This window comes from Armigeres subalbatus, chromosome 2, assembly GCF_024139115.2.
Source record: "Armigeres subalbatus isolate Guangzhou_Male chromosome 2, GZ_Asu_2, whole genome shotgun sequence".
In the NCBI taxonomy this organism is placed as follows: domain Eukaryota; kingdom Metazoa; phylum Arthropoda; class Insecta; order Diptera; family Culicidae; genus Armigeres; species Armigeres subalbatus.
Genome location: NC_085140.1, coordinates 62337221 through 62357195, shown reverse-complemented (window position 1 = coordinate 62357195; position 19975 = coordinate 62337221). Strand labels below are relative to the sequence as shown.

At 40.5% G+C, this 19975-nt stretch overlaps 1 protein-coding gene across 4 annotated transcripts in view; it reads left to right on the top strand.

Moving 5' to 3' along the window:
• The window catches only part of LOC134214455 (uncharacterized), a 63528-nt gene extending 43835 nt beyond the window's left edge, over positions 1 to 19693 (top strand). For all 4 annotated transcript variants that reach the window (XM_062693821.1, XM_062693822.1, XM_062693824.1 and 1 more), the window contains 3 exons: positions 7063 to 7138; positions 7202 to 7830; positions 18918 to 19693. In XM_062693821.1, the coding sequence (XP_062549805.1) occupies positions 7063 to 7138; positions 7202 to 7830; positions 18918 to 19034 (822 nt within the window). In that variant the 3' untranslated portion in view covers positions 19035 to 19693. The remainder of the gene's footprint in view (positions 1 to 7062; positions 7139 to 7201; positions 7831 to 18917) is intronic.
• Positions 19694 to 19975: the final 282 nt, after the last annotated feature.

Genomic DNA, 19975 nt, shown 5'->3' with positions numbered 1-19975 from the left:
CAAACCGTGCACCACTTTGCCATCCCATGCACCATCTTGGTGCAGCATGCGCCACCGTGCAGAACCATGCACCTTCTGGTCAAATCGTGCACCACTTTGCCACTCCATCCACCATCTTGGTGCAGCCTGCGCCACCGTGCAGAACCTTGCACCATCTGGTCAAACCGTGCACCACTTTGCCACCCCATCTACCATCTTGGTGCAGCCTGCGCCACCGTGCAGAACCATGCACCATCTGGTCAAACCGTGCACCACTTTTCCACCCCATCCACCATCTTGGTGCAGCCTGCGCCACCGTGCAGAACCATGCACCATCTGGTCAAACCGTGCACCACTTTGCCATCCCATGCACCATCTTGGTGCAGCATGTTTCATCTTACCATTTCATGCACCTTGTTGCTACGTTCGCACGTTGGTAAACTTTGACACTCATTTCTATCACACGACTTAATATCCAACATGTAATTTCCTCTGATGAAAACACAATCCCTGTGTCGGAACGTGGCACAATATACATTTTTCGTAACTCGTCCAAGGCTGCGTAGCCTTTTTTTAAATTATTTTTTTTATACATATCTTAAACTATTTTATTATTCCCAATACACTCTTCGGGTAATTTTTTTTAAATTATTTTTTTATAGAAGGGGGGGCAAGTGCCCACCCTTGCCCCCCCCCTGTGCACGCCAGTGGCGAATACAATCATCGCACTTTGTTTTGTTGATCAAAACGATTGGAGAAGCCTCCGAATAAGTATAGAAAAGTTGGCTTACTTAAACATTAATTTGAAAACATACAATTGAGGTTAGGTTCGATTTCCGACTGCTCTCTCGCTGTGTAAAATGAACTCACCGAAAATCATCGGCCATCGGTTACACAAAAATGAGTAACATCGTAGTTACTCATAATATGAGTTGTTCCAGGAGAGGCCCGTTTTGTGTGAACGGAACACAAAAATATGTAAGTCATTTTAAGCGTGTACGTGTGATTGAAGCCAAGAGAAACATGATCGATAAAGAGTGAGAATATTTTCGATCGCGTGTGTTTTGATATTGTATACAAAATGGTCTATGTTTAGGCGCTCACAACAGCGTATTTACATGGAAGATTTAGAATATAGCCTAAATGTATGCATTTTGATAAACAGCAAATTAACATTTTCCTGTACTCTTTACACTTTGGACTTGTGCGACGAAGAGTGGATACTACGCACGCCCCTTCATACAAAGATAAAGTGTATCTCTGCACAATACACTCGGGTAACAGATCGAGAAAAGAGAAGTTTTTACACCTTCTCTTGAATACTCCTCAGAGCAAACCAACCCTGCTTAGCCGACGAGCTGGGCATTTACGGCGAAGTGGAACCTTTGTGCCTACAATGGACCGGAAACATCCGACGAACAAAAAAAGATTCACAAAACGTTCAGCTTGAAATATCGGCGATTGGTAAACATTGGAAGCACTCGTTGGACTATGTGCGTACGATCGACAACTTGGATCTACCTCCGCAGTCGTTGCATTACGCCGAAATGATGCGCAGATTCGACGATCTCAAGGGACTTCCTGTGGACAGTTATCCTAGCGCAGCACCTCGTATCTTGATCGGCGCTGACAATGCTAAACTGTTGTTGACACTGAAGAAGCGAGAAGGGAAGTATTGCGAACCAGTCGCGGCGAAAACGAGGTTGGGTTGGACCATGTACGACAAAGCAGAAGGTCTTACAGGCTTACCGGGACATCGTTTCCTCCATATTTGTGCCCGCTCATCCGATCAACAACTGCACGATACTGTGAAGATTGTTTTTTTTTTAACTGACGGCATGGGCGTAGCTTTGGTTCCGCAAGTTGAAGCCGAAGAAGATCGCAGGGCACGCGAAATTCTGGAAAAAAACAACCGTTCGCATGGCAACTGGGAGATTTCAAACTGGTGTGTTGTGGAAGTATGAATGTGTTGAATTTCCTAAAAAACCCATTCTTGGCGGAGAGACGATTGAAGTGTTTGGAACGCATCTTGTCCAAGAAACCGGAGTTATACGCGAACGTTCAACAGATGCTTGACTATCAGGCGAAAGGTTACGCGCACAAGCTAACCGATGAATAAGCTGTCAGCAGTGATTCAAGGAAATTGTGGTATTTGCCGTTAGGAATCGTGCAGAATCCTAATAAACCCGGAAAAGTTCGGGTCGTATGGGACGCTGCTGCAAAAACTGGTAGTGTTTCCTTGAATTCGATGCTCTTGGCGGGCCTGGACCTTCTTACTTCGCTATCATCGGTGTTGTTTCGGGTTCGTCAACGAGAAGTTGCTATTAGTGGCGATATATAGGAAATGTTCCACCAGATCGTTATTCGGTCAGAAGACTGGCAAGCTCAGCGCTTCTTGTGGCGGAACCATCCAGAAGAACCAGTGTAGGAATACGTTATGGACGTGGCAACGTTTGGGTCAATTTGTTAACCATGCTCTGCCCAATACGTAAAGAATAAAAACGCTGAGGAATGGAAGCACATATCTCCCGAATCATCAGCAGCCATAATGGAGAACACCTACGTAGATGATTACGCGAACAGTTCGGATACGATTGAAGAAGCAGCTCGTGTAGCACTCGAAGTGAAGGTGATTCATGCAAGCGCGGGATTCGAAATTCGGAACTGGCTCTCGAATTCCGTACAAATTCTTCAACGAGTCGGGAGCGAGGTTTGGATACTGCGAAAAGCGGAACGAGTCCTGGGTATAACGTGGCTTCCAGAAAGCGACAACCTCACATTTGCCGTCAAGTTTCGACCCGACATTCAAAAGCTGCTGGGAGAAGAGATAATACCAACAAAGCGTCAGGTCCTCAGAGTCGTGATGAGTATTTTTGACCCCCTTGGACTTGTGGCGGCATTTGTTATTCATAGCAAGTGCTTGATCCAGGACATTTGGAGAGCAGGAGTGGACTCGGATGAACAGATTCCAGCGGAGTTGGTAAATCGATGGCAGCGCTGGGTGGAAGTACTCCGTAATCTTAACCACGTGAGGATTCCGCGTTGTTACTTCCCTGGATGTGAACCCCAAAGTCTTCACAGCTTGTTTTCGTCGACGCGAGTGAGGCAGCGTACGCATGCGTTACTTATTTCCGGATTGTCGACCGCAGCCAAGCCCGCTGTGCACTTGTTTCTGCAAAACCAAAAGTCGCCCCTTTAAAACCAATGTCGGTGCCCTGCCTAGAGTTACAAGCTGCAATTATCGGAGTACGGTTGAGGAAGTCGGTACGGGAAAATTACACTTTGCCGATCACCCGACGCGTAATCTGGGGTGATTCTAGGACAGTGCAGTCCTGGATTCATTAAGACCAACGGAAATATCGACAGTTTGTGGCGTTTAGAGTCAGCGAAATTCTCGATGAAACAAGTTCACATGAATCGCGAAGGGTTCCGACGCGGCTCAACGTTGCGGATGAGGGTACGAAATGGGGCAAAGGACCATGCTTCCAAACTGACAATCGGTGGTTTGTAATGTCGTATCGCTTTGATGCCATTGCTTCCAAATTTATTTGGTCGAACAAGAAACCAACTTCACGGTTTGAGAATAGAACACTGAATGAATCCTTTTTTCCTCACGTGGCACTTTATGCTATTTTCCTGCCTACTGCGATTTGAATACAACTTATGAAATTCAAATTTGATATAATTTCAGCTATAATTTCCCTAATATAATTTTCGCTATAAAACGAAACTCACCTTTGTTATAACTGAATATGGGGTTCGTGTACTGGCTCAATTTCTTTTGATGCTTTAGCCACCGTCAACTCAACTAGATAAGTGAATAACATCGCGGTTTCTCTTACACTATAAACAATTTCAAGCGTATTGAGTATATATTACCCATTTGTCTTTTAAAAGTTATATATTTCATGTATTAAATTCTATCGTACCTGTTCGTACAAAACTCTCGTATGTTAAATAATCATATATTTCTCATCAATGATCGGTAAGGTAGTAGTACAAATGATCATATGAATAATTCGCTATGTATCCCACATGTAAGACCTGAATTTCTTTCCAAGGATGAATCTGAATGACCATTGAAAGAGTCGTCACCACCGAATACTCCAGAAGAAATGCGTACGGCTCAAGCTCACCATTGAGTTGCTGCGGAATCTCTAAATCAATAGAGCCGATTCTCCAAACATGAACGGCTGTTGTGAACTGTGGGTTATTTTCAACGCTTTATAGATCGTTACCGGAGAGCTGATTCTGAATGTTGTGAGAACTATTGAATGCAGAAAATGCAATGGTGCGGTTTGTTCAAGCCGAAGAGTACTCTAGCTGTCAACAGTACGAAAAAATCAACAGTTGCCACCAGAGCAAGCCAATCGGCTGGAGAAGAGCAGCCCACTGCGCAAGCTGTCGGTGTTCCTGGATGAAAAATGGGTCTTGCGTATTGAAGGGCGAATTAGGGCAGCTAAATTTGTTCCATACAAACCCAAGTTCCCCGTAATTCTTCCGAAAAACCACCGCTTTACTGAGTTAGTCATTGAATTCTTCCATCAATGTTACGCTTCGACAGATCTACTATATTCCCAGTTTAAGGACTCTTGTACGAAAAATAGCCAGGGAATGTGCTTGGTGCGCGGTGTATCATGCTGTTCCCCAAATCCCACGGATGGCACCGCAGCCAGCTGCTAGAGTAACCCCATACGTTCGACCGTTTAGCTTCATCGACATTGATTACTGTGGGACCTTTTTTAATTTGTATTGGAAGGAGCAATGTTAAACTATGGATTGTCGTAATAACTTATTTGACTGTGCGAGCCGTTCATCTAGAGGTGGCCTACAGTTTATCCAGCGAGACTTGCAAGATGGCTATCCGGAAATTCATAGCTAGGAGAGGAGAACGGCAGGAGATTTACAGCTATTAGGGCACCAACTTCATCGGTGCGAGCCGGGAATTACGTATCGAAGTTTCGGCAGTAAATCGTGAATAAGCTGGAATCTTCACTAACCATGATACCCAAGGGCGTTTTAATCCTCCAGCGGCACCACACATGGGTGGAGCATGGGAACGCTTGGTACGAACGGTGAAGTATACTTTGGAAACAATATCCGTCAGCAGAACACCGAATGAATAAACCTTCCAGACACTTCTGACCTTTGTACCGTTAGAAACGGAAGATGATGACGCGCTCACACCCAACCATTTCCTTATGTTAAGCTCTAGCGGTGTAGTTCAGCCAACGCAGACAGTGGACGTAAACTCAGGACCAACTGGAACCAAATACGGAGTCAACTGGATGAATTTTAGACAAAGTGGATCAAAGGTTATCTGCCGATGATCTGCCGTCGTACGAAATGGTTCGACAATGTCAAACCGGTCAGCGTTGGAGACTTGGTTGTCGATGAAGGTGTGCGGAACAGCTGGACTCGTGGAAAGATTGTCAAGGCGATTCCTGGCAAAGACGGTCGGGCACGTAAAGTAGAGGTACATACTTCAAATGGAGTGTTCTAGCGACCGGTTGCCAAAGTGGTACGGTAGTGAAAAATTATGTACCCTAGTTTTAAATAATGAAAAATAAAAATCCACAGCTTAAAGCATTCTCCCAGAAAAAAACGGGTTTGATACAGAGGCGTCCAAAAAACCTTCTGTCGTATCCGTCGCAACACTGACAGAGAGGGCACAAACAGAATCAGGATTGAGGATGATGGACAAGCATTGGAACTACCAACGCTAACCAAAGCGAGAAAAGCTGTTTGAGAGCTGAAAACGGTAGGGCCACTGGGAAGGACATAATCCTGGCCGAGCTTCTAAAAGTTGGAAGTGACCGGCCGAATGAAAAAAATCCACCAAGTAATTGAAAAGAAAGAGCATAAACTCGATTATGCTTATTATCGAGGTATAACACTCCTCAAATCCACCTACAAGGTAATCTCCCGTCCGTTTGCGGAGACCTTTGTCGGCGAATATCGAGACGAATTTCGAGAAGGACGATCAACAATGGACCAGATATTTACTCTGCCACAAATCCCTAATAAATTCCGGGAAAACAACTTGCGAACTCATCATCTGATTAGTCTGATTCGTGCGACACTGGATGGATTTAAATCGAACGTCGGAATATCTGGTGAAACATTCGATTCGTTCGTGAGGTTAGATGGATTGAAGCTGGGCGATACGCTCTCTATTCTGCTATGCAACATAACTTTGGAAGTTGCAATCCGAAGATGTGTGAGAAGAAACGGAACCATCATCAGCAAGTCTTACACGCTCCTTGGTTTTGCGGATGACATCGACATCATTGGTGTAGATCGCAGCGCAGTGGAAGACTGAAGACTTAAGAGGCTTCTGTGCTTTTTGATTGGGAGACTGAAAGTATTGGGCTGATAAATAAACACTGTCAAAACTAAGTACCTTGTGGCTAGCACAAAACGAGGCAGTCTAAACAGTCCAGAGGTAGAAATGGATGGGATGCGATTTAAGGTTGTCGACGAATGCATTGACATTAACTGCGAGGTGAAAAGACGTGTTTCCACTGCAGATTCCAGAAGGCTGGATATGTAGTGCATATGCCGGAAGAGAGACAAGCAAAGTCATGTTTAGCAGAGAACCTGGAAGAGCACGTCTGTTCCGGGGTTGAACCCGCATTCACCTGCTGTGTGCAATCAAGGAAGATGCGCGTGCGGCAGGTGTGCAGGGAGACTGGCGGCCCAAGAACGAGTGACCTGGTATATGACATTACATTCGGTTTTGCTCCCGACAACACGGAGTGTACGACCCTCATAAGTATAGGTAAGTAAGACCAACATTACATGGCGCTGCGCTAATATGGTATGTTGTACCATTTTCTTCCTAACTTTTAAACGCAACGGTCAATCGTTATCAAATACTGATCAGCTATGCTTTGCTCCCTGTCGAGTGAAACTTCTACTATGGGTCTTCGAGGCTTCTATAAAAAGTTCGTAATCAGAGAGAATAGGCTTTCGGCACAACTTTGTTGTACGAGAAAGGCAAAAATAAGAAATTCGGTTGAAAAGCGTCTTCCCCTTTATTAATACATTTCTTTCGCATCTTAATTTCGTTTGCTTCCGAAGTGGATGAGTATTGTATCGTTCATCGCAAGCGATCATCGTCCATTGGGCATTGGTAAAACATACAAAACTGTCATAGGTAAATGCATTCATAATTTCTCTAATGAACAGTTTATTCTTTACGCATCCTGTTTACCTCTAGATTCTTCCACAATACTGCACTTCAACGTAACCGACTACATTCCATACCATCACATCGCCCTGGAATCCCGAACGGACTTCCTCCGGCCACGCCTGGAATTTTGGTTCTTCAGCCACCGCAATCGGCAGCCATCATCCGCTACCGGTGATAAACCACCGACGGAGCGACCTTCTGTGCCAAATGAGCCACAGAACACCATCATCATCGATACCAGAAGCAGCAATAACTACAGCTACAACGAAAGTTTTCCCATCGAACTAGCCCCGGATCCGGAGTCGTCGTCGTCGTCATCGTCCACGAAATTGCCACCGCAAACGGGTGTTCATAATGGCGATGGTGGTCGTCAGCATCGCCATCATCATCAACATCCTTGCGGTGGATGTTGCCGCTGCAGTGCTTGTCGGCAAGAAGCAGAGCGTCAACCGGAGAAGCGCCGCAAGGTCATGGATGACAGGTGCGACGGAGCCGGGGAACCCACCGCAAATGTCATTAGTGGCAACGTGGAGCACCATCGTTCCCATCATCATCATCAGCGGCAGCTTCCAGCCCAGGATTGGCTACAGCCGGAGAACGGCCGGAGTAGCCTCAGTTTGAAGTTTTATTTCAAGCATAATTCATTTTTATTTCAGGTGATTATGGAATAATTTTGGGCGTTTTCCAAACCTCTTTACTGTTACTGGTAGGCTTGGCTAGAGCAGCTGAATTTTGTGCAGTTTCTTTTCTGCATAAAAGCATGGGATGGAGGATGCGCACCAAATTATTATCCTTTTGCATGGAACTGAAACCTTGTAGCAGATTCGTTTCTGGAAAAGTGAAGCAGACCGGACTAAACGAATCCTACTTCAAAGGGTTTTACAATGCTTTGGAGACATTGCGACAGATGACGACAGACGCTCACACAATTTTTCGTTTTCCCAAATCCTTCTGAGCTGAAATTGGAATTACAACTAGAAACACTTAATTTCGTCGCAAAAATGTCTTTAATTTCAATCCACCTAGATTTCTTGGAACATCCTCAGGAAAATATAACTTTTATAATCGGACTGTACACGAGCATGAAACAAAGACTGTACGCCGAAATATTACCATCATCCTGAAAGATAAAAGACATTTTTATGTGGGACTCTAAACAGACCTGACAAGATTGATAATACGCCACTATAAAACACTTTTCATATTACGATCATCGTACAAAAATATTTAATTCGACGCAATAGGCAATACGCCGCAAGTCTGGTTTCAGAGCCTACCAGAAAAGACCATTTCATCAAGGATCCAGCCTGGATGTTCTGAATTGTGACCAGATTGACCAATCGAATACCTTCAGTACTGGTGCGCGCCGCCGACAGCTTTTGGCGTCACGTCACATCCTCATCGCCTCTAAAAATTCATCACACCACCGTGCTATAATTTATCACTCCGATTTAATAACTTCTTTGAAACACAAGAAGAAGAAGAAGAAGAACTTCAAAGAAATTCTTGTGGAACTTCCAGAATAAACATCTGCACCATATATATATATATATATATATATATATATATATATATATATATATATATATATATATATATAGGAATCTGAACCTGATAAAGTTGAAGGACATACGAACCGGAATTCGATGGAAATCCAAACCGGATTTCGAGAAAAATCTTAACTGGATTGCGAAATAATGACCGGATTCTAAAGTAAACCTAACCGGGATTTGAAAGAAATCTAAAATGAACTTAGAAAGTAATCCGAAAAAGAAACTAAAACCGGATTTCGAAGCAAATCTGGGTAGAATTTCATAGCAAATTCGACCCGGATTTCGAAGGAAATCCAAACTGGATTTCGTGTGGATTCCGAACCGGATTTCGAATGAAATGCTTTCCGGATTTCAAATGAAATTCAAAAAGGATTTCGAATGAAAACCGAAACGAATTTCCGATCAAATTCAAACCGAATGAAAATTCGATTTCGAATAAAATTTCGTATGAAATCCGAACTGGATTTTGTATGAAATCCAAACCAGATTTCAATGAAATACGAATCGGATTTGGAATGAAATCTGAACAGGATTTCGAATGAGATTCGAACCGGATATCGATTTAAATCCGAACCGGATTTCAAATAAAATACAAACCAGATTTCGAATAAAATACGAGCCGGATTTCGAATGAAATCCGAAACGGATTTCGAATAAAATCCGAATCGGATTTCGAATAAAATCCGAATCAAATTTCGGATGAAATCCAAACCGGATTTTGAATAAAATCTAAACCGGATTTCGAATGAAACCCGAATTAGATTTCGAATTGAATCCCAACCGAATGAAAATTCGATCCTAACTCGGTTTTATATAAAATCCGAACTAGATTTCGAATGAAATCCAAACCGGATTTGAAATAAAATCCGAACCGGATTTCGAATGAAAATCGAGCCAGATTTCTAATGAAATCCGATCCGAATTTGGAATGAAATCCCAACCGGATTTTGAATAAAATTTCGTATGCAATCCGAACTGGATTTCGTATGAAATCCGAATCGGATTCGGAAAGAAATCCGAACCGGATTCCGAATGAAATTCGGACTGGATTTCGAATAAAATCCGAACCGGAATGCGAACTAAACCCGAACATGATTTCGATTTAAATCCGATACGAACCAGATTTCGAATATAATCCGAACTGGATTTCGAATAAAATCCCAACCGAATTTCGAATGAAGTCCCAACCGGATTTCAGATGAAATTTCGAATTAAATCCGAATAGGATTTCATTCGAAATCCAGTTCGGTTTTCATTCCAAATCCGGTTCGGATTTCATTCGAAATCCGTTTCGGATTTCATTCAAAATCCGGATCGGATTTCATTCGAAAACCGGTTCGGATTTCATTCGAAATCCGTTCGAATTTCATTCGAAATCCGGTTCGATTTCATTCGAAATCCGGTTCGATTCCATTCGAAATCCGATTCGAATTTAATTCGAATCCGGTCTGGATTTCATTCGAAATTCGGTTGTGATTTAATTCGGAATCCCGTTTGGATTTCATTCGAAATCCGGTTCGGATTTCATTCGAAATTCGATTCGGATTTCATTCGAAATCCCGTTGGGATTTCATTAGAAATCTGGCTCGATTTTCATTCGAAATCCGGTTCGGATTTTATTTCAAATCCGGTTCGGGTTTAATTCGAAATCCGGTTCGTATTTCATTCGAAATCCGGGTCGGATTTCATTCGAAATCCAGGTCGGATTTAATTCAAAATCCGGTTCGGGTTTAATTCGAAATCCAATTTCGGATTTCATTCGATTTCCGTTTCGGATTTCATTCAAAATCCGGTTGAGATTCCATTCGAAACCCGATTGGGATTTCATTTGAAATCTGGTTCGGATTTCATTTGAAATCTGGTTTGGATTTCATTCGAAGGAATTCATTCGAAATACGGTTCGGATTTAATTCGAAATCCTGTTCGAAGCTCATCCGAAATCCGATTTGGATTTCATTCGAAGTCCGGTTCGGATTTCATTCGAAATCCGGTTCGGATTTCATTCGAAAGCCGGTTCGGATTTCATTCAAAATCCGGTTTGGATTTCATTCAAAATCCGGTTCGGATTTCATTCGAAATATGGTTCGAATTTCATTCGAAATGCTGTTCGGATTTCAATCGAATTCCGATTCGGATTTCATAAGAAATCCGATTCGGATTTCATTCGAAATCCGTTTCGGAATTCATTCGAAATCAGATTCGGAATTCATTCGAAATCCGGTTCGGAATTCATTCGAAATCCGGTTTGGGTTTCATTCGAAATCCGGTTTGGGTTTCATTCGAAATCCGGTTTGGATTTCATTCGAAATCTGGTTGGGATTTCATTCGACATTTGTTCAGATTTCAATCGAAATCCGGTTCGAATTTCATTCCAAATACGATTCGGATTTCATTCGGAATCCGCTTTGGATTTCATTCGAAATCCGCATCGGATTTAATTCAAATTCCGGTTCCGATTTAATTCGCAATCCGGTTCGGATTTTATTCGAAATCCGGTTCGGATTTCATTCGAAAGCCGGTTCGGATTTCATTCGACATTTGGTTCGAATATAATCGAGATTTCGAATATAATCCGAACTGGATTTCGAATAAAATCCCAACCGAATTTCGAATGAAGTCCCAACCGGATTTCAGATGAAATTTCGAATTAAATCCGAATAGGATTTCATTCGAAATCCAGTTCGGTTTTCATTCCAAATCCCGTTCGGATTTCATTCGAAATCCGTTTCGGATTTCATTCGAAATCCGTTTCGGATTTCATTCAAAATCCGGATCGGATTTCATTCGAAAACCGGTTCGGATTTCATTCGAAATCCGGTTCGAATTTCATTCGAAATCCGGTTCGGATTTCATTCGAAATCCGGTTCGGATTCCATTCGAAATCCGATTCGAATTTCATTCGAAATCCGGTTCGGATTTCATTCGAAATCCGGTTCGGATTTCATTCGAAATCCGGTTCGGATTTCATTCGAAATCCGGTTCGGATTTCATTCGAAATCCGGTTCGGATTTCATTCGAAATCCGGTTCGGATTTCATTCGAAATCCGGTTCGGATTTCATTCGAAATCCGGTTCGGATTTCATTCGAAATCCGGTTCGGATTTCATTCGTAATCCGGTTCGGATTTAATTCAAATTCCTGTTCCGATTTAATTCGCAATCTGGTTCGGATTTAATTCGAAATCCGGTTGGGATTTCATTCGACATTCGGTTCGGATTTCATTCCGAATCCGATTTGGACTTCATTCGAACTCCGGTACGGATTTCATACGAAATCCAGCTCGGATTGCATACGAAATTTCATTAAAAATCCGGATGGGATTTCAATCCAAATCCGGTTCGGATTTCATTCGATATCCGGTTTGGATTTCATTCGAAATCCGGTTCGGATTTCATTTGAAATTCGGTTCGGATTTCATTCAAAATATATTTCGGATTTTACTCGAAATCCGGTTAGGATTTCATTCGAAATCCGGTTTGGGTTACATTCAAAATCCTATTTGGATTTCATTCTAAATCCGGTTCGAATTCCATACGAAACAGGATTCGGATTTCATACGATATTTCATTTGAAATCCGGTTAGGATTTCATTCGTAATCCGGTTTGGATTTCACTCGAAATCAGGTTGGAATTTCTTTCGAAATCCGGTTGGGATTTCATTCTAAATCCGGTTCGGAAGTCATTCGAAATCCGGTTGGGATTCTATTTGAAATCCGATTGGGATTGCACACGAAGTCCGGATTGGATTTCGTACGAAATCCGCTTGGGATTTCATTCGGAATCCCGTTTGGATTTCATTCGAAATCAGTTTCGGATTTCATTCGAAATCCGGATCGGATTTCATTCCAAATTTTTTTTTTGAAATCCGGTTGGAACTTCATTCGAAATCCTGTTGGGATTTAATTCGAAATGCGGTTTGGATTTCATTCGAAATTCGGTTCGGATTTCATTCGAAATTCGGTTCGGATTTCATTCGAAATTCGGTTCGGATTCTATTCGAAATTCGGTTCGGATTTCATTCCAAATCCGGTTTGGATTTTATTCGAAATCCGGTTCGGATTTCTTTTGCAATCCGGTTCGGATTTCATTCGATATCTGGTTTGGATTTCATTCGAAATCCGGTTCGGATTTCATTTGAAATTAGGTTCGGATTTTATTTGAAATTCGGTTCGGATTTCATTTGGAATCCGGTTCGGAATTCATTTGAAATCCGGTTCGGACTTCATTTGAAATCCGGTTCGGATTTCATTCGAAATTTCATCTGAAATCCGGTTGGGACTTCATTCGAAATTCGGTTGGGATTTTATTCGAAATCCAGTTCGGATTATATTCGAAATCTGGTTCGAAATTCATTCGAAATCCGTCTCGGATTTAAATCGAAATCATGTTCGAGTTTAGTTAGCAATCCGAACTGGATTGCGAACTAAACCCGAACATGATTTCGATTTAAATCCGAACCGGGTTTCGAATGAAATCCGAACCGGGTTTCGAATGAAATCCGAACCGGATTTCGAATGAAATCCGAGCCGGACTTCGAATGAAATCCAAATCGGATTTCGAATGAAATTCGAACCGGATTTTGAATTTAATCCGAACCAGATTTCGAAAGAAATCCGAGCGATTTCGAATGAAATCCGACCCGGATTTCGAATGAGATCCGAAACGGATTTCGAATGAAATCCGAACCGGATTTCGAATGAAATCCGAACCGGATTTCGAATGAAATCCGAACCGGATTTCGAATGAAATCCGAACCGGATTTCGAATGAAATCCGAACCGGATTTCGAATGAAATCCGAACCGGATTTCGAATGAAATCCGAACCGGATTTCGAATGTAATTCGAACCGGATTTCGAATGAAATCCGAACCAAGGATTTTAAATGAAATCCTATCCGGATTTTGAATGAAATCCGAACCGGATTTCGAATGAAATCCGAACCGGATTTGGAATGAAAACCGAACAGGATTTCGAATGAAATCCTATTCGGATTTCAAATGAAATCCCAACTGGATTTCAAATGAAATACCTTCCGGATTTCGAATGAAATCCCACCCGGGTTTCGAATGAAATCTAAACTGGATTTCGTATGAAATCCTAACTGGGTTTCGAATGAAATGAAATCCGATTGGGATTGCACACGAAGTCCGGATTGGATTTCATACGAAATCCGCATGGGATTTCATTCGAAATCCGGTTGTGATTTAATTCGAAATCCCGTTTGGATTTCATTTAAAATCAGATTCGGATTTCATTCGAAATCCGGTTCGGATTTCATTCCAATTTTTTTTTTTTGAAATCCGGTTGGAACTTCATTCGAAATCCTGTTGGGATTTCAATCGAAATGCAGTTCGGATTTCATTCGAAATCCGGGTCGGATTTCATTCGAAATCCGGTTCGGATTTCATTCGAAAGCCGGTTCGGATTTCATTCAAAATCCGGTTCAGATTTCATTCGAAATATGGTTCGGATTTCATTCGAAATGCAGTTCGGATTTCATTCGAAATCCGTTTCGGAATTCATTCGAAATCAGATTCGGATTTCATTCGAAATCCGGTTCGGATTTCTTTTGCAATCCGATTCGGATTTCATTCGATATCTGGTTTGGATTTCATTCGAAATCCGGTTCGGATTTCATTTGAAATTAGGTTCGGATTTTATTTGAAATTCGGTTCGGATTTCATTTGGAATCCGGTTCGGAATTCATTTGAATTCCTGTTCGGATTTCATTTGAAATCCGGTTTATATTTTATTCGAAATTTCATCTGAAATCCGGTTGGGACTTCATTCGAAATTCGGTTGGGATTTTATTCGAAATCCAGTTCGGATTATAATCGAAATCTGGCTCGGAATTTATTCGAAATCCGTCTCGGATTTAAATCGAAATCATGTTCGGATTTAGTTAGCAATCCGAACCGGATTGCGAACTAAACCCGAACATGATTTCGATTTAAATCCGAACCGGGTTTCGAATGAAATCCGAACCGGCTTTCGAATAAAACCCGAACCGGATTTCGAATGAAATCCGAACCGGACTTCGAATGAAATCCAAATCGGATTTCGAATGAAATTCGAACCGGATTTTGAATTTAATCCGAACCAGATTTCGAAAGAAATCCGAGCGATTCCGAAGGAAATCCGAACCGGATTCCGAAGGAAATCCGAACCGGATTCTGAAGGAAATTCGAACCGGATTCCGAAGGAAATCCGAACCGGATTTGGAATGAAATCCAAACCGGATTTCGAATTAAATTCGAACCGGATTTCGAATGAAATTCGAACCGGATTTCGAATGAAATTCGAACCGGATTTCGAATGAAATTCGAATTGGATTTCGAATGAGATTCGACCCGGATTTCGAATGAAATCCGACAAGGATTTTAAATGAAATCCTATCCGGATTTTGAATGAAATCCGAACCGGATTTCGAATGAAATCCGAACCGGATTTGGAATGAAAACCGAACAGGATTTCGAATGAAATCCTATTCGGATTTCAAATGAAATCCTAACTGGATTTCAAATGAAATACCATCCGAATTTCGAATGAAATCCCAACCAGATTTCGAATGAAATCTAAACTGGATTTTGTATGAAATCCTTACTGGGTTTCGAATGAAATGGAATAGCATCGACATCTGGCTGCTTGGAATAGCATCGACATCTGGTTAAGATTTCTCTGAAAATCCGTTTCGAAATTTCTTTGCGAATCAGGTCAGAATTCATTCGAAATACAGTTCAGATTTGCTTCGTGATCAGATTCGGGTTAGCATCGAATTCTGGTTTGGACTTCTTTCAAAATTCAATTCGTTGAAATCTTAAAATGGGTTTTATCAAAATCCAGTTTTAATTCCCTTCGCAATCCGGTTCTAATTTCTCTTCGAAATGCGATTTAGATTCGCTTCGCAATCCGATTAGGTTTGATTAAATTCGAATTCCGTTCGACATCCGGTTCGGATCTTATTTCAAATACGGTTCGGATTTCATTCGGAATCTGGTTCAGAAGAATTTTGAAATCCGATTCCTATTTGCTTGAAAGTTCTGCTAAGCTTTGCTACAAAATCTGATTCGAGTTTTCTTCGAAATTCAGTACGGATTTCATTCGAAATCTGGTTCGGATTTCATTTTAAATCCAGTTCGGATTTCATTCAAAATTCTATTCAAACATCGTTCAAAATTTAATTCGGAAATCATTCAAAATCCAAAGGTTTCCATTTCATTCGAAATCCGATTCGGATTTCATTCAAAGCTCGGTTGAAATTTTATTCAAAATTTGGTTTAATTTCCGTTCGAAATCTGGTTCGGAATTCGAAATTCGATTCTAATTTGCTTCTTAGTTCTTGTCAGATTTCCTTCGAAATCCGGTTCGAGTTTCCTTCAGAATGTTTTTATTTTCGATCTTGCAAAAGGATATTCAATGATGGATGTTGTCTCTTGTTGCTGGATGCTAACATTTGAAATAAACTATAAGACCAAATAACAGCAAATGCCCTTTGGAAATCGTTTCGTTTCAAATCGTTGGATGGCCATATTTTGTCAATTGGCTTGGAAATTGGAAATTGGTGCAATATTCAATGGTGTGATCCCATATCATATTCAAGACAATAGACTAGAACCTTATGAATAATCAGTAGGAAAACGTTGACTATAATTTTTCGTCGACGTTCTGCTTATTAGGAAAAATGGTATCATAATTATAGGATATCCGGATATCCTGAAACGTTTTTGATATCTTAACCGTTTATGTTGGATGATGGTCATTATTAGTTTCCACAACTGGATGCATTGGATGCCTTCATTGCACACATTATATTTTTATTATTTCTTTGATAAGCATGACACATGTACGTGGATGCACATAAAAAAATCAATTCGATAGAGATGTTTAGTTTATATACAATCGAATTTAAACAAGACATAAGTATGGTCGTATTCTTAAATATCGAAAAAAAAAACATTTCAATATATTTTATGGATTCCCATCTGCGTTCGAAAACAAGTCAACTGTGAGCAAAGTATGTGTGTAGAAAACTCACTCAGAAAAAGATTCCACTTAACGCCAAACTGGAAAATTTATGCCTTTCTAAATTCTGCCTTTTCCGAGTAGACTAGGCAAACTTCGAAACCAGACGGGAATGCATAGTTTACTGAAGTACTTATGTTTTTTATTTGTGTGTGTGGCTGTCACTTCTGAAGAGCGCTTTCCGTAGTTTTGATGTCCAGCCCTTTTTGCTGTCGCTTGGCCCTGTGGAGTAGGTCGTTTCTAATGATGGAAGGATCCAATGCTGGGCCAGAAAGATGTGAAAAAAGTGAACGTATGACATGTCACGTACAGCCATAGGCGATTAGTGTCTGGGAATTGAAAGCTAAAATAATGGAGAGAGAAGCTCTGTCTGGATTATGCGACGTATTTTTGGTGTATGGTGGAAGTACTTTAGTTGAATAAATTTACGGCAGAGCTTTGAGTAGTTTTGATATTTCTTTGACATGTGCAACACGGTATGTTCATGTTGTAAGATAGTCAAACATTTTGTAGAATTTCTTAAATGATGCTTTAGAAATCAGTAACAGATCTATATGCCTGTAAAAACAGCTCCATTTAACAAAATCATCTGGATTTTTTTTCTTTTAAACACAATAAAGCAATATGTAGATTAGACCTATTCATGTTTTCAGAAAGTACCTATCGAAAATTCAACCGGTCAGAATCACAATTCTTATACTAAAATAAGCCTCCTGTCAAATTTTCAGCTGATTCGGATAAAATTTCGAGGTGGCTCAAGTCGATTTAGTGTTTTTGGGATGTTTTCAATTTGGAAAAAAATCTAGCAATATAACCTAGCAAGATATAAACGGCAAAAATCATCCCAACAACCTTTAAACTGAATCTTTCAATGTGCTCTACAAGTCTTGTGAACATTGCGATCCGTTCCGTTCACGATTTGACCATGTTAAAGTGATTTTCGAGCTTTTAAGTGCATAAAAACACTGTTTCCCCTGAAAGTCGTTGTTCTACAAAATTCTTGTATTTATTACAAATCATTGCTTCTTCTTCTTCTTATTGGCATTACATCCCCACACTGGGGCAGAGCCGCCTCGCAGCTTAGTGTTCATTAAGCGCTTCCACAGTTATTAACTGCGAGGTTTCTAAGCCAGGTTACCATTTTTGCATTCGTATATCATGAGGCTAACACGATGATACTTTTATGCCCAGGAAAGTCGAGACAATTTCCCATCCGAAAATTGCCTAGACCGGCACCAGGAATCGAACCCAGCCACCCTCAGCATGGTCTTGCTTTGTAGCCGCGCGTCTTACCGCACGGCTAAGGAGGGCCCTCATTGTTTATTTTCTATATTATTATTTCTCTTTATTCCCAGAAATTTGAGTAATATAATTGCCAATATGCGACTTACCGTATAATTTTATAAAAATCAAGAGCTGAACATTTGTCATAAACTTGCACGTTAGGATTTCTTCAAACTAATTTTTCGACCAAAACCTACATCAAATTATATGATATTTGATGCTTACAACAAACGTCTTCCAAACTTGGCTCATTGCACCCTATGTCTGTATGTTTTTACCATTGAGTGCATTCTAGTAACAAGTGAAATCAAAGTTTCTTTGTTCGAACAACTTGTTTAACGAAATCCTAACGTGCAAATTTATGACAAAGGTTAAGCTTCTGATTTTTAAGAATTTAACGGTAAGTCGCATATTGGCAATAGTCATACTCAAATGTTCAAGAAAAAAAGAGAAATAATAATATGGTAAATTACCAATGATTTATTATACATTCAAGAATTTTGTGGAACAACGACTTTTGAGGAATCAGTTTTTTATTCACCTTAAAGCTTGAAAATCACTTTAACATGGCCAAAACGTGAACGGAATGAATCACGATGTTCACAAGACTTGTAGAGTGCACCAAAAGCTTCCGTTTAGAGGTTGTTGCGATGATTTCCAACGTTTATATCTCTAGTTCGTTTTTTTTTATTAAAAATAGCCCAAAAACATTAAATCGTCTAATGTAGATACTAAATTCGCTTGAACTCAAGATGGACAACATTAACGACACTATGATTTAAAGCTAGTCTTGGTAATTTTAAGAATTAATTAGGATGCATTTTTGTATTGAAAATTTCTCTCACATATTTAATTAAACATACATTTTTTCACATTCAAATTTAGCACACACTTGGACGGTTACTACGAACAATGGTGGAACGCCACTTTCGTCGATCGCTTCGCCATTTGGAGCTGATTCTGAACGATATGGAAACACTTAATCGGGCCCTATATCGATAGCCTATGCAGCCATGCTACATACTAATATAAAATATCAAATCCACTCAGCTAATGGATTTTCCGTCGGTCGTTGGATGATTCGTTGCAGAAGAGGAGCGGCCGTGGCATTGAACACCTGCTGCAGCATATTGGTTACCATCTGTAATGTTTTTTTCTCGATGAAAATTCACATTTTATTGATGAGCGACAGCTTACCTTTACTAATCCCCCAAGTCCATCGGTTATTGAGCCAGGATCCATTCTGTACCGAGAAAGAATATTTGTCTGTATCAATAAGCAGTGAAGCCCATACTAGATGCAATCAGTATTCATGTTTGTCCGCATAACATTCGTTCCGCATTGATTATCATCATTCATGATATATAAAAAAATAAAACAAATGCTATTAACTTTAATCGATCCATTAAGGCCGTTACAAATATTTAATATTTTTTGTCCAAGTGGTGGAGGAGTGGAAAATGGAAAAAATACAGTGATCTCCATGAAAACTGAGCAAGAATAAACATTTTGAGCCTAATTTCTTCTTTATATAGAAATCGACATATTATTACTTCTGAAGCTTTAAGAATAAAGGGTGTACGGAAAAAATGCATCACTTTCAAATGTCGATAACATTTCGCCACCTGGGTTAATTGTAATAAAACTTTGTGTACAACGGTTCCAGCATGTGTTATTTATTCTGCGTGAGTTTCATTGCGAAATTTCCAGTAGTTTTGTCGAAGAAACAGGAGGTGCGCGATATAATCTTATGCACTCACCTCAATAGTCCACATCTTAATTAAAGATGCTAGTACAGTCCCATCTCGATTTTGGCAACACCCGTTTTTATCTACCCCCGATTTTGGCAACACCCGTTTTTGGCAACATTTTCTTCCCGATTTTGGCAACAACCTCGAAAATATATTTTTATTACTTTTTAGAGCTAAAACTCTTTTATAATT